We start from the raw sequence: 18569 nt of genomic DNA on the forward strand, positions 1-18569 counted from the left end.
TTTTTTAACATCTGAGCCCCCAACGTCTTTTTTTCTAACCCTTTTGGCCCCTAACACTAACCCCATCCATTAAATGTTATGGGCCAAAAGGGTTAGAAAAAAAAAAAAAAAGACGTTGGGTGCCAAAAGGGTTAGCAAAAAAAGACGTTGGGGGCTCAGATGTTAAAAACAAAATTTGGGCTAAAAGGGTAAAAGTGATGTAACCATAGGGGCTAAAATCGTAATTTACTCTATAACTAATAAATCTGGATGTTTTGGTCAACACTAAGTAGTTCCAGGTAGGGATGACATGAGTCAGGTTCAGTTTTGAGCTAAAGCTACGTCTACAACAGATGTCTTGATTTTTTAGATTTTTAGAACTATTCAGTTTGGATTATAAACAGTAAGGTTATTGGAAAAGATGGTTTGTTGGGTGCAAAAGAGCGGAGCTCAAGCTTGAGCTCGTTTAACTTATGAGGGCTTGCGTCTTTGTGTCACGAGGTTAGTTTTCGATCCCTGTGTGGCGTCCCTGTCTCCACGAAGATAAGCTAATCCATCCCACTCTGTGTGGGTCACTGATTCCGTCCTGTTTTGGACTCATCAGGAGAGTGACACGAGTGATGCGTCCATTGTAGACATGACAAGGTACGTACACTTCTTCACTCAAACCGAGGTCGTCCTTGATAGTCCAAAACTAGCCAGTAACCCTAAGCGTTCAAACGCAACCCATAGCATACCGATCTTCAAATATTTGGCCCGTGAGATTCTCCCACCACCGTTTCATGCACATCCTCATGCATGCTCGATGTCCCATACCAGCTCGCATACTTGATAATGCATGATTTCCTTATGTTGAGCATGATTCACTTTGTGAGGGCAGGACACCCGATAGCACAACGACAATGATCTTCTTTCGTGCCGGTTCAAAGTAGTGCATCGGATTACTTATGTTGGCGCCAATGTTTGCCGGTAGTTTCAGGAATACGGGGAACCTAAGAATGTTTCAGCTTTCACTTAATCTTTCTACGACGTTGCATGTACCGTAGTTTTTTTAACACAACACGGAGTGCTTCATTGATACTATACTAGAGCGGCTCTCACGATCCCATACTTGTAGAGTAAAGAACTTCACCGAAGTGAACCCATATTGGTTTTCTCCCACCATCATTGTGTAACCATACTCTAAATGTTAAGCTCATTTTGATTAAGAATCACGTTCTAACGTATCCAAGAATCGACCTGCTCTGATACCAAATGTCACAGGTTAGTTTTCGATCCTCGTGCGGCGTCCCCATCTTTCCGGGGATAAGCCAATCCATTTGGGGTCACTGGTTTCGTCCTACCTTTGACTCATCAGGAGAGCGACGTCAGCTCTCGACCAGTAGCGCGTTCGTCGTAGACACGACTAGGCATGTACACTTCTTCATTGACACTAAGGTCGTCCCTGATAAAGTCCACCACTAGCAAGTAAACCCAAGGGTTCAAGCACAGCCCATAGCATACCGATCTTCAAATATTTGGTCTGCGATTAGTTGATTTATAGTAATTATACTAACTAATTTTCGTAAGACTTAGTTATTTTATCATAATTTTATAAATAATAATTATTAAAAAATATAGATATAAAATAATTAAATAATAATTATAATTAATAGGCTCAAGCTTGAGCTCATTTAAACTCAGCTTGTTTTAAGTTTTTTTTTCGAGCCGATTTCGAGTAATTGGGCTCGTTTACGTCCCTTAGTTCAATTAAATAGCAAAAGGCTTGTTGTCCAATAGATCTAAGGTGTTTGTTCAAGCGTAGTCCCTCCCAAATGATGAGGGTTCAGGTCAGGTTCCAACGGAGTATTTTTAAGAGTAAGTTAATATACGGTTTAAAAGAAATTAATTAAACAATGTATTAGCATTTAGCAATTTGCATTATTATTAAAAGTTATAACAAAACATTTTAGCATAAAATTATAAGAAATAAAAATATAAAATGTTAAAAATTATTGTTGGTTTAGTATTAAACTAATAAAATAGGTTATCAAAAACATTATTACCAGACATCCGTTCTTGATTTGTTTGCCTAGCTGTAAACGAATCGAACGTTTAACGAACAGTTCGTAACTGTTCGGTGGAAAGTTCTGTATGTTCGTTCGATTAGCTTAACGGACGAGCACAAACAAAAAATTTCGTTCGGTTAGCTTAGCGACGAACACGAATGAAGGTCTCGCTCGTTCGACTGCTTTCATGAACGTTCGGTAATATTTTTGGTTACATTCGTTTGGTTACGTTTGTTCGTGTCTGTTTGATTATATTAAAAAGTTAATAAATAATAAATAATAAACACTTTAGCTAAAATTTGGACATTCAAACAGTTTTTTGGATAGTTATGTCTACGTTAGTTAACATTGAATAATTATGTCCAAGTAATTCTGGATAATTGTGTCTAAGTTAGTTAAACTTGATTCATCGTTTGGTTGTTGTAGTAGACTTTTTCTGTTTTGATTTATCATTTGATGATTGTATTCAACTACTTATGCCCAATGTTTAAGGTTAACAATGTTTTTATTTTTTATTTTCAAGTTAAATGTTTGTTTATGTTCGTTATTATTCGTTTGCGTTCGAGACCACTGTTCGCGAACAACTGAATTTCCTTAACAAACGAACACGATTTATGTTCGGTATGCAATCATGAACAGTTCACGAACATGTTAATTTCCTTAACGAACGAACACGAACATGGTCTTGTTCGTGTTCGTTCGGTTCGATTACAGCCCTACCTATTCCAGTTGGTTATTTCTGTTATGATTTGGTTATCAGGTGTTTTGATTACCACTATGTCCCAGGCACTAAATTACGTTGTGCAACTTTAAAAAAGAACCAAGACTAGGGTAAAACATTAAAGCGTTCAGCAGAACTTTGAATATCATAAATCAAGTGCCGAAACAGCAAATGTTCTCATGCTTCTAAAGCACACTCCAAAAACTATGCAACTATAAGACCAACGCTTCAAAATTCTACAAGCCTAGCAGCGTTGGTCAAAAGGTTATCGTAACAATCCCAAAATGGGACAAATCTCGTTACAACAAATAAGTATATAGCATAAATGATATACACTTTGTCAACTTCATTAATAGGCGCCCAAAACCAACTTCATATCCAATGTATGACCAAAACTTGGGACTTGTGTTCCTTAATAGGTATGCCGACGCCAATTCTCTCACTTATTAAGACCATTCCAGCCAACTTCCTGGCCACATTCACCACAAATGGTGGTGCAGCCTATTTTCACACCTTGACTCCTTAGAGTTAGCATATGGGCTAAATTTGTGCATTTGCGAAGCACAAAACGGTTCCTTGAACACACTCGGGTGACCACAGGAGGTTTCTTGGCTGTGGGTTCATGTTGAATGGTTGCTTTGGGTTCTGAGGCTCCATTGATGGTTGGTTTTGGGAAGGGTGGTGGTGCGGGTCCAGGTCCAGGTCCAGGTCCATCGGCTGGGTTCCTCTGTACTTCTTCCCACTCTAGAGTACGACGGTACACTTCCCAAGCCATATCTTGTTCCTCCTTTGATAGTTTTTCATCTTCGTTTTCTTGTAGGAGAGACTCGTGCTCGTGATAATTAGCAATCCACCTGAAAGCAAGGTTTTGTTGTTTATCTAGAAATTTATCAAATATATAAGATGTGTTCTTGAATTTCTATAAATAAGCCGTTAAAAACTAAAAGAATTAAAGAATCAAGAAGAAATGGAGGTTGAAGAAAATGATTTGTTGTACAAAATATACCGAACAATTGAAACTAGTATGGACTGAAAAGGTGCAGTTGAAACCTTTTGAACTTGATCCATAACTTGAGATAACCACAGGGACAATTTTTTTAATTATCCCTAGAAAAATATTTATTGATAATTACTCATTATAAAATTCAATAACCTTAAAATACCAGTTTTGACCAAAACCGTTACAAACCCGCACGTTTTGCGAGTTTTTTACTAAATAGGCGATAGAATATATTATATACAATATGGATGTGGTTTAAAAAAAGATTACCAAACTGGTGTTTTCAACTTATCATACTTCTCTTTATTATTTTTTTATTTTTTTCAATCAACTCACCCTTTTTAAGCACCCCATTATACTCCTTTTTATTTTTTCTTTTTTAAATCAATCCATTGTACATCTATTTTATTTGTTTCAACCATCCCATTGAAGGTAAAAATCGAAATAAAAATAACGATGTATAATCGGTTGGTTAAAAAAATTAAAAAGAGGTATGACGGTTTGATTGAAAAAAATATACCGAGTTGGTAAGAAATACAAAAATAATGTGATGAGTTGTGCTTGAAAAAGATAAGTAAAAATAAAGAGAATTATTTTAAGTTAATGAAAAAATTAATATAACAAATATTTAAAACCACCCATTTGACTAAAAACTCCCATTTTGCCACATGCAACACGCTAGGAACAAATTAAAACACAGTAAAAACAGATAAGTAATCCTTCATACTAAATAGGCAAATTGGATTTTAATAATCCGAACTGGCTCTTTTTGGCCGATAATAATCCCCACTCAGTTAATTACCCACGATAACGGAGTTAAGTTCTTTTCCAAATTACAAACCAATGTTTTGATCAAAACAAGGATACGATTCGATTGATGTAAACTTACCTCGAAACAGTGCTCTAAACGACTTGATTTTTGTTAGTTAGAAGTTCAAACATCCAAACTGAAGCACCGTTTTCGTCGTTTAGAGCACTATTTCGATGTAAGTTTTACATCAATAGACTCGTATCCTCCTATCCCCGTTCTGATCAAAAGCCCGAAAAACATCGGTTTGTAATTTGGAAAAAAAAAACTTAACTCTGTTATGTTTTTTTCACGGCGGACTATGTTACAAACAAAATGGAAGAGTTCAGTTTGTTGTGGGTAATTAACTGAGTTAGGACTATTATCGGTCAAAAAGAGCCAGTTCGGATTATTAAAATCCAATTTGCCTACTAAATATTACGTAAGATCATATCATTTACCTGGGATGATGTTTTTTGAGTAATACTTCCATGAACTTGTCAGAAGAAACGGTTGCATGAGGAAGAGGATTTTTTTGTTTAACTTCACTGGTACTTTGTTCAGGTGTTGAATTGCTACTCACTTGGTCCATCTTAGAAGAAGTATTTATGTTTTCGTCATCACCAAAGGCAAAGAGATGCAACATCTCTTCTTTAGATATCGTCCGGTGTACTTGTTGTCTATCAACAACCCTTGCTGATAGACTCTCTTTAGTAACCTGTTCAAATCGTCACATTCAATATCTATGTTTTTCTTAAGGTTGAAAAGGGTTGTTGTTTAACCAAAAACGTGTTGATGGTTTTTTTGAAGTTCAAACAGGTTGGTTTTTAACCAGAAACGTGTTTGGAAAATTCTTTATAAGTAATTAGCAAACTAAATAAGGTAATGAAATGGATTAAACTACTTCAATAAAATCAGAACTTTTATTGATATGAATAGGCTTAGGGTTGCAATTTGCAAACGACCGAATGTTCAGCGAACAGTTCGTGAACCATTAGGTGGGAAGTTCGTTTGTTTAATATATGAACTAACACTAACTATAAACTTCGCTTGTGTAGTTAAATGAACGAACATGAACAGAGGTCACATTCGTTCATTTATGTTCGTGAACGTTTGGAAACGTGTTTGATAGTTCACTAGGGTTTCTTATTTTTATATTTTATTTAAATACTTCAAAATTCTCACTAATTAAATGTTTAGTAAGTATTAGTGTATTGTGTACTACTTTGTATATTACATTACATAATCATATTTATGTACCTTCAAAATTTAATATATGTTTGTGTTGCTTTGTGCTCGTGAACATTCGTTTGCATTCGTTAGTGTTCGTTACCTAAAATTAATGAACGGACACAAACGAACACATTCATGTCCTTAATGAACGAACACGAACATAAAACCTCGTTCGGTAAGTGTTCATGAACAGTTCGTGAACACATTTATTTTCTTAACGACCGATCGTTTGGTTCGTTCGCAGCCCTAAATTTATAGGCTGTTTGATGTATTTGAAATACACTTTAAGCAAATTTCGCCCTTTAAGCTAACTGTTATTTACCTATTTGGCCCGTTAATGATACAGCATAACCTAAAACGACCCATAGTATACTCATATGTATGGGTTGATATTGCCAACTCTACAAAGATAGAATTTACCTGACGCTTATAAATCTTCTCTTCCATGGTGCCATGTGCCATTAAACGATATGCAAAGACAGGTTTTGTTTGTCCATATCTGCAATTGACGAAGACAGATAACTTTTTTAGAAAACACGAAATGTTTCTAAATTAAAAGTAGATTTTGATTGTGTTATACCTCCAAGCCCGATAAATAGCCTGAAGATCGTATGTTGGGTTCCAAGACCCATCAACAATAATAACACGATTAGCAGCATATAGGTTGATACCAAGAGATCCAGCTCTGGTTGATATTAAAGTGCATTTGACCCTTTTATTTGAAGGATCATTGAACTTCTCAACCAGTTTTTGTCTCTCTGAGCCCTCCGTTCGTCCATCTAGCCTGATAATACACAATACAAGAAGAAAGAAAATAAACAGATCATTATCAATGAAACTTTGAAAGAAAAGACTATTATACTATTATGTCATTGGCATCCAATGATATGAACACACCTGTACCAGTCTTTCCCCTTTTTCCAACTTTTTCGGCTTTTCCCATTGCGGGGTAGTTTGGAAATATGGTGTTCAATGAGATCAAGTGTGGGTAAACTTTGGCTGAAAACAAGTGCCTTATCGCCAGCATCAGAGCACAGGGCTAGAATATCAAGCAGCAAAACCATTTTACCACTATTTTCAGCCTCATAACCGTTCTCCTTAACAAGATCGTCCCACCAATGCTGCAAAACGTAACATGATAGCATTAACAAAAAGTAATACATTGTATTCAACCACAGATGGGTATTATATCATACATAAAACATAAATACCTCCTTAAAAAAACCACTGACGTTCTTTTTCTCACTTCTGTTCTTCGACTTATCTGAGAGAAAAAGCATGAAAATATATTTGTAAACCAATGCAGAAAATAAACTAAAAAATAATACGTAAAAATTCTAAATCCAAGACTATTTTTTCAATGAATAGACTAATTTTATATCCCACAAGTCAAAATATTGTTAAACCAATTTCGGATTGTGAAGTGTTGACCGCAAAAGTCAACTTGTGACTTGTGAGTATTGGACATTGTAATACTTCAAAGTTTCAAAACAACGAAAATCTCATCATAGCAAGGAATGGAAGCTTTACCTCCATTGGCCATAGTATAATCCAAATTATCATCACTTGTACTGTCTTCAATAAAATTCTCACGTTTGCTTAAGTCTTTGTCTTTCAGCAATTGCAATATTCCAGGATGATTCCATATCTAACGAGTGTAACTCATATTATAACTGTTTCTTATAAAAGAATCATACGATCACGGAGAAAAATAGCATGCATGACAAAACAGATGACCAATAAAAATGAAAAGAAAACTGCATAAAAACTTTAAACCATACATGACAAAACAGATGACCAATAAAAATGTTGAAAGTAGGCTATGCTTAAATAATGTTTTTATAGTACTGTAATGGTGGCGGTTAGTGGTGGGTAGTGACAGTTGACAAGTATAACTAAGAAATAACGAAAGAAAAAAAAATACCATCTAGCATAGCTATAATTTTTCACTAAAAAGACGAAATTCCTGTATAAATTAAAACTAATAAAAAATTCATGCTTTATATACTTCTACAAACACAGATGCTATACACTGATTGTAAAAAATATTGAAAAAAAAAACATTTTTTAAATGGGCTCACATGTTCTGTATAGCATCCTTGCATAATGTAATGTGAACTCAGAATAAGGTAACTGAGTAAAGGCATTCCTATTTGCTTTTGTCCTAAAAGGCTAAAATAAAATATAAAATAGACGCGGGTTGCTTTTTTAAGGTAATTAATAATAATAATTTAGCTCACAACCCAGGTGAGAAACTAGACTGAATTGTGTTGTTATTCTATGCATTTTGTCAAATAACAATTTACTAGTTGGGTTAAACTGACCTACAACTTGTCCAGAATTCATGTAATTTTTTTAAGAATAAATAGTGTCAAATATAATTACAAATATATATATATATATATATATTATCAGTAATGATTTAATTTAATGAATAAAATGATTCAGAAAGGTTTTTGCATTACATATACATTTATACAGTTTAAGCAACTTTAGCAGCTATTCCCTTTGAAGCTAATTGTTCTATCATCACCTGTTTGACCCATTAGGAGATCAAACATAACCCACTCAACCCACTGAAAAACAAACAGGTCACCCCTACAGTTATTGGTAACAGAAACAGTGTGTACCTGAGCCAATGCTTGGTAACTGGCAAAAAAACTCTTCCTGGTCTTTTCATTAGAAGCCTTCTCTTGGGTGAGCCCATGTACATCAAGGAATCGTTTGTATAGTACCCTTTGCACGGAAGAAAGTTTCACGGCGATTACAAAAACAGTTTTTGGGGGTAGATCCTTCTTCACAACATTCATGTCCATCCGTTGCACAAATCCTTTTAGTTGTTCATAGAGGATGTGAGATCTCTGGTTCATAATTTTCACGTCATCTGATGTAGAATTAGTATGCTGCCCATTCTCAATAGGGTTTTGAAAGCTGCAAAACATGAATTAAAGTTGCCATTTTTGAGTAAATGAATTAACGTTGCCACCTGTATCACTAATAAAAGTTAAGAAAGCCTTACCGGTTTCTAAACTCTTGACTGCTGCCGAGAAATCCTTCCCTCACAAAATCAACCATCTGTTAAAAAAAAAAAAAAAAAAAAAAAAAATGAATCACGATGACAAGACATTTGGAGCACTTTGCGCTTGCAACTTTTTTGTAATATTTAATAAACAAGAAAACTGTGGTAATTACTTACACAATAATATTCCATGAGATTATTCTGAAGAGGTGAGCCTGTTAACGCAATCCGTCGCTGGCATTTGACTAGCTTTAAAGCCTGGGTTGTATCAGCCCTCGTGTTCTTAATCATGTGGGCCTCATCACAAACAAGTATGTCAGGCCCATCCTGTGATATTTATATGTAATATTTGTCAGAATACAAGCTAAAGTAGCGTAAAGAAACAAGGATACCTTTTAGTAGAATTTAACATATTTTAATTCTATAACTTAAACTTTATTACTGAAAAAAGGATATGCGTATTGTAATAATGATACATATAATATACTATCAATCGTTAAGATGTGGTCCAATGTTGATACATATAATATGTTTATTCAAACATTAAACAAAAGAAGTCAGTATAATCAGATAACTAGTTCTAAAACTCAAATCAAAACGCTGAAATAGTAGTAATAACTGATGTATCCATTGGGATTACCTGAAGAACCCTACAAAATTCCTTAGCCATTTGGCGATCCTTAACATGTTTTCCAAGAGACAAATTACGGAAATTAGTATAACCAATCAAGAAAACACCCCCCTTTGCTCTCCACTTCATTAGCAACTCAAGTCTTCTATCCCTACAAATGTCAGTTAAAAAAAAAGTCATGAACATGAGCAAGTAAAATGGTTACAAATTTCAGTGTTTTTACTGGGTAAGTTGGTTTTTTTAAATGTGTTGTTACAACTTAATTTCATTGGACCCTTGGTAAAAACGACATAACTCTACATTAGATGCAATTTGTGCCTCTCCGTTAGCTTCACAACCCTTTGGTGTGGTAATGTTTTCCAAAATATCCCTGAATGTTATTAAAAAAAGCTGCAAATGAACTGAATGTTCAACGAATAGTTCAGGAACCGTTCGACGGGAAGTTCACTTGTGTTCGTTCAGTTAATAAATGAACAGACATGAACAAGAAACTGCGTTTGCTTCGTTAAATGAACGAACATGAACAGAGGCTGTGTTCGTTCACTTATGTTCGTGATCGTTCGGTAACATGTTATTTGTGTTTGATAGTTCAATAGTGTTTTTAATTTGTTTTATTTTATTTAAATACTTCAAAATCCTGACAAATAAAATATTTAATAAGTATCAGTGTATTATATAATTATATTCATGAACGCTTGTTTATGTTTGTTTGTTTTCATTTGTGTTTATGAACATTAGTTTGTTTCCGTTTGCGTTTATGAACGTTCGTTACCTAAAATTATCAAACGAACACAAACACGTTCATTTCCTTAACGAACACGAACAGAAAATCTCGTTCAGTAAGTGTTCATGACCAGTTTGTGAACACATATATTTCCTTAACAAACAAAAAATGAACAAGGTCTTGTTTGTGTTCGTTCTGTTCGTTTGCAGCCCTAATAAAAACACTTTTTAGTAAGGCTTAGAGGATTAATATGGCATTTTTACATTCAGATGTTTCATAGAAAACAATCATTAAAATAACACCATGGTATAATCAAATAGCAAAAGATGACTAAAGAAATGATGGACGTAAAGCGAATGGCGATATTATTAAAATGCATAAATAAAAAAGTAAAAAATGACAATATTAAAAACCTTGGGACATCTTCAAGCATGTAGACGCGAAGAGGCTTAAATTCCGTAGGTCTCCATTTCGTAAACTCATGCCTCCAATTGTGCAAAACATTTACGGGTGTCACAATCATGGCAGCTCTTAATCCTATGTCCACACTTCTCATAGCAGCATATAGAAAAGCTATAACCTGAAGAAGAAAAAACTAAATAGTTACTTCAAAAGAACTACCAATTTCACCCCACTTTTCTTTATGTTTATCAGAAATATTTAAGGAACTCAAAGACATAAGAGGCTACTTATCAGATTATCATGATACCTGCAATGTTTTACCTAGACCCATGGTATGTGCAAGAATGCATCCGAGTCCCTTATCTCCTGACCTAACTTTGGTGATCGACTGTATGATATTTTCCCACATAAATCTTATACCTGCAACCTGCAGAATAAGATAAATAAATAATGTAAGCAACAGAAGCTATAGTCCGTCTATAAACAACAGTCAATTAGGGTTACATGAGGTGGGTGTTTATATTAAACACCATATTACACATCTAGTCCCTATACTATAATACTTTGTCTAATAATAACCATACAGAACGAACAAATAAGACCAGCATCTATGAATCACAGCTAAAGTAGATATGCACCTAATTAATTGACTTTTAGATAATCTGATAACAAGAAGCAGAAATTATTTATCCAAACGTTATAAAAAAATAAATTACAGCTTCTAAGTTGCTATAATCAGTTCGAAATCCAAACATCCCTTGATAACTAAAAAAAGAGTCAAACCTGATGAGATTTCAATTTCGTCGAAATACTTTGTGGAAGCCTCACAGCCTCCTCGTTTTCCTCCCTGACAACATTTACAATATAGCCTGTTTGTGCATCACCTAACATATCAAGGGTTGCACCCTCGGATACATTTGCCCTAAAATTTGCATAATTTGTCTTCATTGAATTTAGTGACTTCAGGCGCTCAGCTTCCAGTGATTTAAGTCGCTCTTGGCGTTCCTACAATTAGACCAATTAATAAATTAAATGAAACTAAATCAGTTAAAAATAAAATGACTTGACATTCCTACATGAAAGGTTAACAAAAAGAATTTAAAAAAAAAAACAGAAAAAACCTTTTCAATTGCAATTTTTCTTTTAGTATCTTCTCCTAATTCAGCATCATCAAGAATTCTGCGAATTTTCTTCTTTCGTCTCCTCTTGCTGACGTAAGACAAAATGGAAATTAGAAATTCAACCCAGCGAATATTTACTTAATATACAATAACAGCAATTCGGCAAATGGTAACACAGTCTGCACACGTAGATAACACTAACATGCCATTCAACATATATAGCATTTACCTGGTTGTAGATATACGATATCATTGTTTATTAGATGTGACAAATTCAACTCACTTATGACCAATTGATTCGGGTTATGCTTTCTCTTACGGGTCAAATAAGCCAAAAAAATAGAAAAGGCAATGGCTTATAAGAAAAAGCGTAAAAAACAGGTCAAAGGTCTTTTCTAACTGTAAAGTCAACATAAAAAAAAATCAAATACCTTATCGGAACCTTAAAACCGTCATGTGAGTCATCAGAGTCATCTGAATCACTATCTGAACTTGAAGATGATTCACTTCTAGATGTAAAAGCCTTTTCTAACTGTAAAGTCAACGGCTGCAGGATACTTGGGGAGCAATAACAGCACTGCCAACCCGGATCCCGTGCTTTTAACAAACATTCTTCCCCAAGATTCTTCTTTATACACGAAGTACAAAACAAGTTTTTACAAGACCTACAACTTAACAAGTCCCCGCTTCTGCCACACCATCCACAGAAACACTCCGCACAATCCGCATCCTGCCATAGTTACAAATGCATAAAAATACCATAAATTCATAATTACCAAAAACACATGTATTAATATGAAACATCATAACTACAAATGAATACCACTTCTTTCAGTTTGACTTGTAAACGGTACTTGCAGTTTCTGCAAACAATCACTTTCATCAGTGGATGTGTATACACATCATTAGCAACTTTATCACAAGCAGTGCACTGGAATTCATCAGTGATGGCATCCCCATTTTCTTCTTTATCAGATTGATCAGGATCTTCACTATCACTGGATGAAGAAACAGATCCATGCACCGCAACAGGCTTGACATCAGAACTGTCAGCATTTGCATTCCTACCCTTCTTACTATCTGATAGTTCCACACCGTCAAATGGCCGTTTAGACCCAGAAAGACCATTACTCTTTTTATTTTTCATTTCAGGATCACTTGATGTCTTATCGTCTGTATTCGATGTTTCGCATGCAATATCACTACTCACATCGTATTCCGCAACTTCCCTTGTACTCTCCTGATCATATTTCAAAAACAATGAAACGAACTTATATAGTTATTTTTCCACCATGTATAAAAGCAAAGTAAGCATAGAAGATGTGGGAAGAAACACACCTGCTTTAACTTCCTTCTCCGTCTCTTTTGGTTCAAACGATATAAAAGCTTACGGTCATGATTTACATCATCTTCTTCTTTAACCTGTCAACGGAAACAGATTTAATTCTTGTTATAGAATATGATATTATGACTGCACTAAACTATGAAAACTATTCTTCATAGAGAAAGTTGAGAAACAGAATTTGGTTGTATTTCCCTTGTTAAGAATCATTACATATAGCTTTCATAAGGAAATTAGTAGAATACTATCTGTCCAAATTAACATACCTCATGATGCAATGATGCATGAAATGATTTCTTTAAAATAAGCACAATAACTATAGAGAGCATCTAGTGCATATAAATACTGCAATCTAACACATGGATTGATCTTTAAAGGTATTCGTGGCTCATAGCATACTAAACTAAACTGATGAATAGCAAAACTTTGAGCTAATATCCCCAGTATATTTATAATATCTACAAATATACAAATGTGATATAAAGAGCTGGATATAATTATTAGAGAACAATATCTTACAATCCTTATTTACCTTTTTTAACTTCTTATGATCATCAGCCTGATATAGTTCTCTCTCTGTCACGATAGCATCAGCAACAAATGGATCATTCGAATCGCCTTCAACGTCATCAATCTCCTCAACCTATTCAAAGTAACAAACAATAACACGAATGATCAAACCAAATGCATTAACGATGGCCATGGTAGCTCAAACAACAGGTTCAAATGGGTCAAACAAGTCAAAAGTTGACCAAAGTGTAGTTTACTGTACCTCATCTGCACCAGGAAAGTTGAGTCCCAGCTGTGCAGCTTGTTGAGGCGTACTGGCCAAGTATACAGAAGCCCAGTCTTTGCTTCCAAATGAGGTCTTATTGGTTGACGAAGAGCACAATTCGTTGAAAGAGGACCAATCCACCTCACAATTGGTTTCTTTATCTTCATCAGGAGCAAGACGTTTCCCCAGAAACCCACTCGCACCTTCCTCCAAAAGTTTACCACGATGTCTGTCATGAAAAGTAATGCATAAAATTCTACCTTCACAACTCCTATAAATTTATAGCATTAGAAGTAATAATTTTAATTCATTTACATTTACTTGAACGGATTAATCCAGTTTATGTTTTAACCACTAACAGGTCAAACGCATAAGATCAAAAAAAGAAGCTTGAAAAAAATGGGTCAAAAGTCGCCCAAAGTGAACTTTCAGTGCATAAAGCCTACAAAATTATGTTATCACAAACATTTAAATATTACCAAAACAGATACAAAAAATGATTACTTTTCACTAAGTGTTTTAACTCAACAATTTGCACACCGAAAAATTACCCGGTTGACCTGTAACCCAATATGCCACCTCTAATTAGTAGTGATATAAGTTACCTTCGGACAGGCCTGTGAGTCTGCAGATACTTCTCAGCATCTGCAATTGATTCAGTAGCATCACCAGTGGCCTGAGACCCAACCCAGTGAGTCCTATTTTTCCATGCCTCTGTACAACATCCATTTGGGGCCTGACTTTCTATCCACTTATAAAGACTTGGGAGTTCTATTCCTGCACCATCAAGTTGCTCCTGCACAAGAAGCAGACAGTAAGAATCAAAAAGCATAATAAAACCGTAACTTCTAATCTTCATATTCATCAAATCAAAATTGATAATAAAAGCAGACAGCAGACCAACAAGTGAGCACTCTCGGTTTCAAGGTCGTCAAGCTCATCTTCCCATTTATCTCTGAGCGCTAACATCTCATCAGCAACAGCATTGTCAAGCTAGATAACAAAAAATGGTGATTTAATTTGTCTTTAGTTATAATTAAACTAGTATGAAAGTTCAAATTTGATTTATTCCAAAGGCATATAACTAACAGCTTCCCCCTCAAGAGTCTGTGCCAACTCTTCCCGCACTTCAACTTCGACTTTCGCTAGTGACTCGTCTTCAAGTGCTTCTTGGGCCTCTGCAGCCTAGATTGCAATGGGAAATTGTAACATCAATCAGGGTTAAAAAAGCAACTTCAAACAATAACACAGAGAGAGATGGCAAAACGAGGGATTCAGTAACATGTCAAAATGGATTGTTTTCTTGTGTGAATCGGGTTGGGTCGACCGGAACATATTGGTCAGGATGATCACAATAATAATATTGTCACACCAACCATACTAATAGCTAATCTTTAAATAAAGTGATTAAAGATATGCATTAAGAAAAGACTTGTGATTTTCAAATTTAAACATGTTCCCTTTTAGCTGACTGCTGAACCTATGTTTTCTTGACTCATTTGAGATTTATAATAACCTAAATTGACCCATACATAAGTATATAGAACGAAGTTTCCAGCTCTAAAAACACTCAAAGATATATACCTTGCTCTCAACTGTCAAGAGCTCAGCAATTAGACCTTCAATGTCTTCATCGGTGAGAGGTAGCTGCAAAAAAATGAAACCATACAAGCTCAAATTTGACAATCACAACATACATGGTTGATAATGTGAACATGTGGTGTGTCTCTGAAATCTGAATATATCCAAGTATGTTTACTCGTGAATAAATGCAAAGTTAGCATCGACTTGCCTCGTGATTTATCTCCTCATCCTGACCAGATATTGAGGGTTCGTCGTTGTCACTGTCATTGATAAAAGAATCACCTGACGTACTGCCAATATCTTCTTCCTCTTCAATCTTATCCGCAGCCATCACTGATGTAAGTTAAAATTATACTTTTTTGACGTGCAACTTTACCTAAAGCCATCAGAGAGCATACATGAAAAGATTATACATCATATCCACATCAGATGCAACAGTATTCAAGCATTTAGTTAAGACACGAAAATCATGAGTCCCTGTACAGGGTAATACGAAAGCAAATTGTGTGAAGTGCAATCATCAAAAACCTATATAGAACAGAACAGTATGCACTCCCACCCACAAACACATAAAGTTACCAATTCAATGTTTTGTAGATAAAACTTTGACCACTAAAAAGCACAGCCTAAATAAGCTACCACAGATATAACAATCATATAAAAGGCAGCTAAATGCTATCAGTTGCTTAGAGTTGAAATCACTGGGAGGCTTAATGGGTACCATATCTAACATAACATAAGGGGGTCCTCATTAAACAATTATTGCTCCAACAGAACAGCCAGAAAAACTGACATGTTCTGAGCCATGAGCCCCATCAAAGTGGTGTGACGATGCGCTTTAAGCCAACGAATGTCATCCACGACAATGTATGAGAGTGGCAAGCACAATAGGCTTCCCTACCATCATATAGTTTAGATCATTTATATCTCCATCAATGCAGCACAGCACAGCACACCACAAGAAGAGTTATCCATTGTTGCACACTTGCACCAATAAACTTGACTACATTCTAAATAACCAGGACTGATTTTGCAAAGCAAGTAGTAATAACAGGTGGTTAAACAGTTAGATACTCATAAAAACACCAAATCTCAAATTCTCAACATCAACAATCTCATCCATTAAAACCTAATTTAAACCTAAAAACCACCGCCATCAAACCAACAATCTACCTTCAATGCATTGTGCTCAAATCAATCACAAACAAAATCTGATCAACAGCATACATATATCACTTAACACAACAGCTACAAAATCAAACAATACCTAACGAAAACCAACCATTCCTTTCAAGCTTCTTCATCAGTCAATGTTCAAGTAGTAAAAACCGATAGTTAAACCGTTAACTACTCAAAAAAAACACCAAAATCTAAACGTATCTCGTTAACAACATCAACAACCTCCTCCATTAAAACCTAATTCAAACCTCCAAATGACCACCATATGAAACAACAATAAACCTTTAATGCAATGTACTCAATCAATCACAAACACATCAACAAACTAAATCTAAAACAACAGCATACAGATCATAGTTATTAAAGGCGCTAAGCGCACTAAAGGCGCATAGGCCTCGCTTGGGGCCGTAAAGCGCAAAAAAAGTGTGGGCCTGAAATTAAGCGCATAATGAAAAAAAGTTAAACTATATTATGTATTAGAAAAAGAATACTATTCTTCAAATAAAATAAACAAAATCTATTATATAAAACTATATATCATCTATTTAGAACCAAAAGTTCTAAAAATATTAGTGTATTAATGTAGAAAAGTAGTTTTCCTTAGATAAAACTAGAAAGCTGGCTAGAATCTTGTCGGAATTTAGAGAATTTGGCCGGAAACTCTCCGGTATCTAGGAATCTCGCCGAAATGTGCGCCTGAACCGTCAATGTTCAGATAGTAATAACAGATTGTTTGTTAAACAGTTAAAGTCCCATAAAAACACCAAAATCTCAACATATCTCGTTAACAATATCAACAATCTCCGCCATTAAACCTAATTTAAACCTCAAGACCACCTCCATTTAAACTAACAATCTACCTTATAGCAATGTACTCAACGAATCACAAACATATCAACACACAAAATCTAATCAACAGCATACAAATATCACTTATCAGTTACAAAATTAAAAAAAAAAAAATACCTAACGAGAATCGATCATTCCTTTTAAGCTCTTGCAACCGTCGATTTCCGAGCACGAATGAACTCAGTTGCAGCGGTGAAATCAGCAATCGCACCTCGGATCTTCGAGCTTGTGTGTGTAGATTGCAGAGAATGAAATGAGAATGTTCCAGAAACCCTAATTTTCCGGTGATATTATTCGATTTTGCAATTTGGAGGGAGTGGGGGTTTGGTTTACCCCTTTTGACGAATCGGACAAATCGGGAATAAGGGGTTTCAGAGGTTTTTTGATGGGGATGAGTAAATCGTCCCTCTAGTTTCCAATAACTAAAGGATTTGTGATTTTTTTTATATTTATAGGAAGGTTTAGGTTTTGTTTGGTTTAATTCTAGGTATAGTAGGGTGGTAACGGACTCCGAAAGCGAAGCAAGTCGTCTGGTTTGAAATAGGTTTGGGTAGGGTGGTAACGGACTCTGAAAGCAAAGCAAGTCGGTTGGTTTGAAATAGGTTTGGGTAACGCTTGCCGGTTTAGGATTTGAAAAATTGAACCAGTTATTACTATTTGTTATTTATTTATTTATTTTGTTTAGAGATATACAATTATGTATATCTTCATCTTTATTATACTTAACAAACACGTTTTTATAACCTCAACATTGTATTTTCTTGCTTCTGTTCCCGTCTTTTTTGTTTTCAAAAAGAAATGACCTGAGGATCAATTTCAAAAATAGAACGGTAAACAATTTATAAGAATCAGTCAATATTTTGGGGGTCTTTTTTATAAACAGACTTATTTATATTCAACCTGTTTATTAACCTAGTTTATATATTCGTGTATTATTCTTTAAAAATAAGTAAAGTACAATTTCAATTAGTGTGTTTACACCCAATGGTACATACAGCACTCATTTGAAAAAAAAAACGGTCATTTCAGTCCATGTGGTTTTCAATTAGAATCAATCAAGTCTCTCTCACTAACTGGACGTTTGTAATCCAGTGAAAAGACTAAAATACCCCATAACTTTATTTACCATTTCAGTCAATGAGAGTATAATTCATATATTCCCTTCATATTCAAAA

The 18569-nt window shown here is 34.9% G+C and overlaps 1 protein-coding gene across 1 annotated transcript; it reads right to left on the reverse strand.

The window, feature by feature from the left end:
- Nucleotides 1-2859: 2859 nt before the first annotated feature.
- Nucleotides 2860-17876, reverse strand: LOC110889558 (protein CHROMATIN REMODELING 20). Its single transcript, XM_022137112.2, has 26 exons — nucleotides 17512-17876; nucleotides 15575-15742; nucleotides 15367-15429; nucleotides 14872-14967; nucleotides 14683-14775; nucleotides 14388-14578; nucleotides 13780-14011; nucleotides 13540-13650; nucleotides 13004-13087; nucleotides 12489-12905; nucleotides 12097-12395; nucleotides 11666-11753; nucleotides 11328-11549; nucleotides 10852-10971; nucleotides 10556-10722; nucleotides 9428-9569; nucleotides 8965-9114; nucleotides 8788-8843; nucleotides 8399-8699; nucleotides 7299-7416; nucleotides 6980-7032; nucleotides 6666-6889; nucleotides 6349-6552; nucleotides 6189-6267; nucleotides 4997-5253; nucleotides 2860-3602 (listed from the first exon to the last, which is right to left on the reverse strand). The coding sequence occupies exons 2-26, from the start codon at nucleotides 15695-15697 to the stop codon at nucleotides 3188-3190; spliced, it is 4305 nt and encodes a 1434-aa protein (XP_021992804.1). The 5' UTR covers nucleotides 15698-15742; nucleotides 17512-17876; the 3' UTR covers nucleotides 2860-3187.
- Between the last annotated feature and the right edge of the window lie 693 nt (nucleotides 17877-18569).

Source organism: Helianthus annuus, chromosome 6 (genome assembly GCF_002127325.2).
Source record: "Helianthus annuus cultivar XRQ/B chromosome 6, HanXRQr2.0-SUNRISE, whole genome shotgun sequence".
NCBI lineage: Eukaryota > Viridiplantae > Streptophyta > Magnoliopsida > Asterales > Asteraceae > Helianthus > Helianthus annuus.

What these genes read in the sequence shown, in the direction of transcription:
- LOC110889558 (XM_022137112.2), bottom strand. Translation starts at nt 15,697, where the DNA reads ATGGCTGCGGATAAGATTGAAGAGGAAGAAGATATTGGCAGTACGTCA. An exon ending in CGAAATTGAAATCTCATCAG is followed by an intron (nt 10,972 to 11,327) that starts GTTTGACTCTTT and finishes CTTATTCTGCAG; the next exon opens with GTTGCAGGTATAAGATTTAT. An exon ending in AAGGGGAAAGACTGGTACAG is followed by an intron (nt 6,553 to 6,665) that starts GTGTGTTCATAT and finishes GTGTATTATCAG; the next exon opens with GCTAGATGGACGAACGGAGG.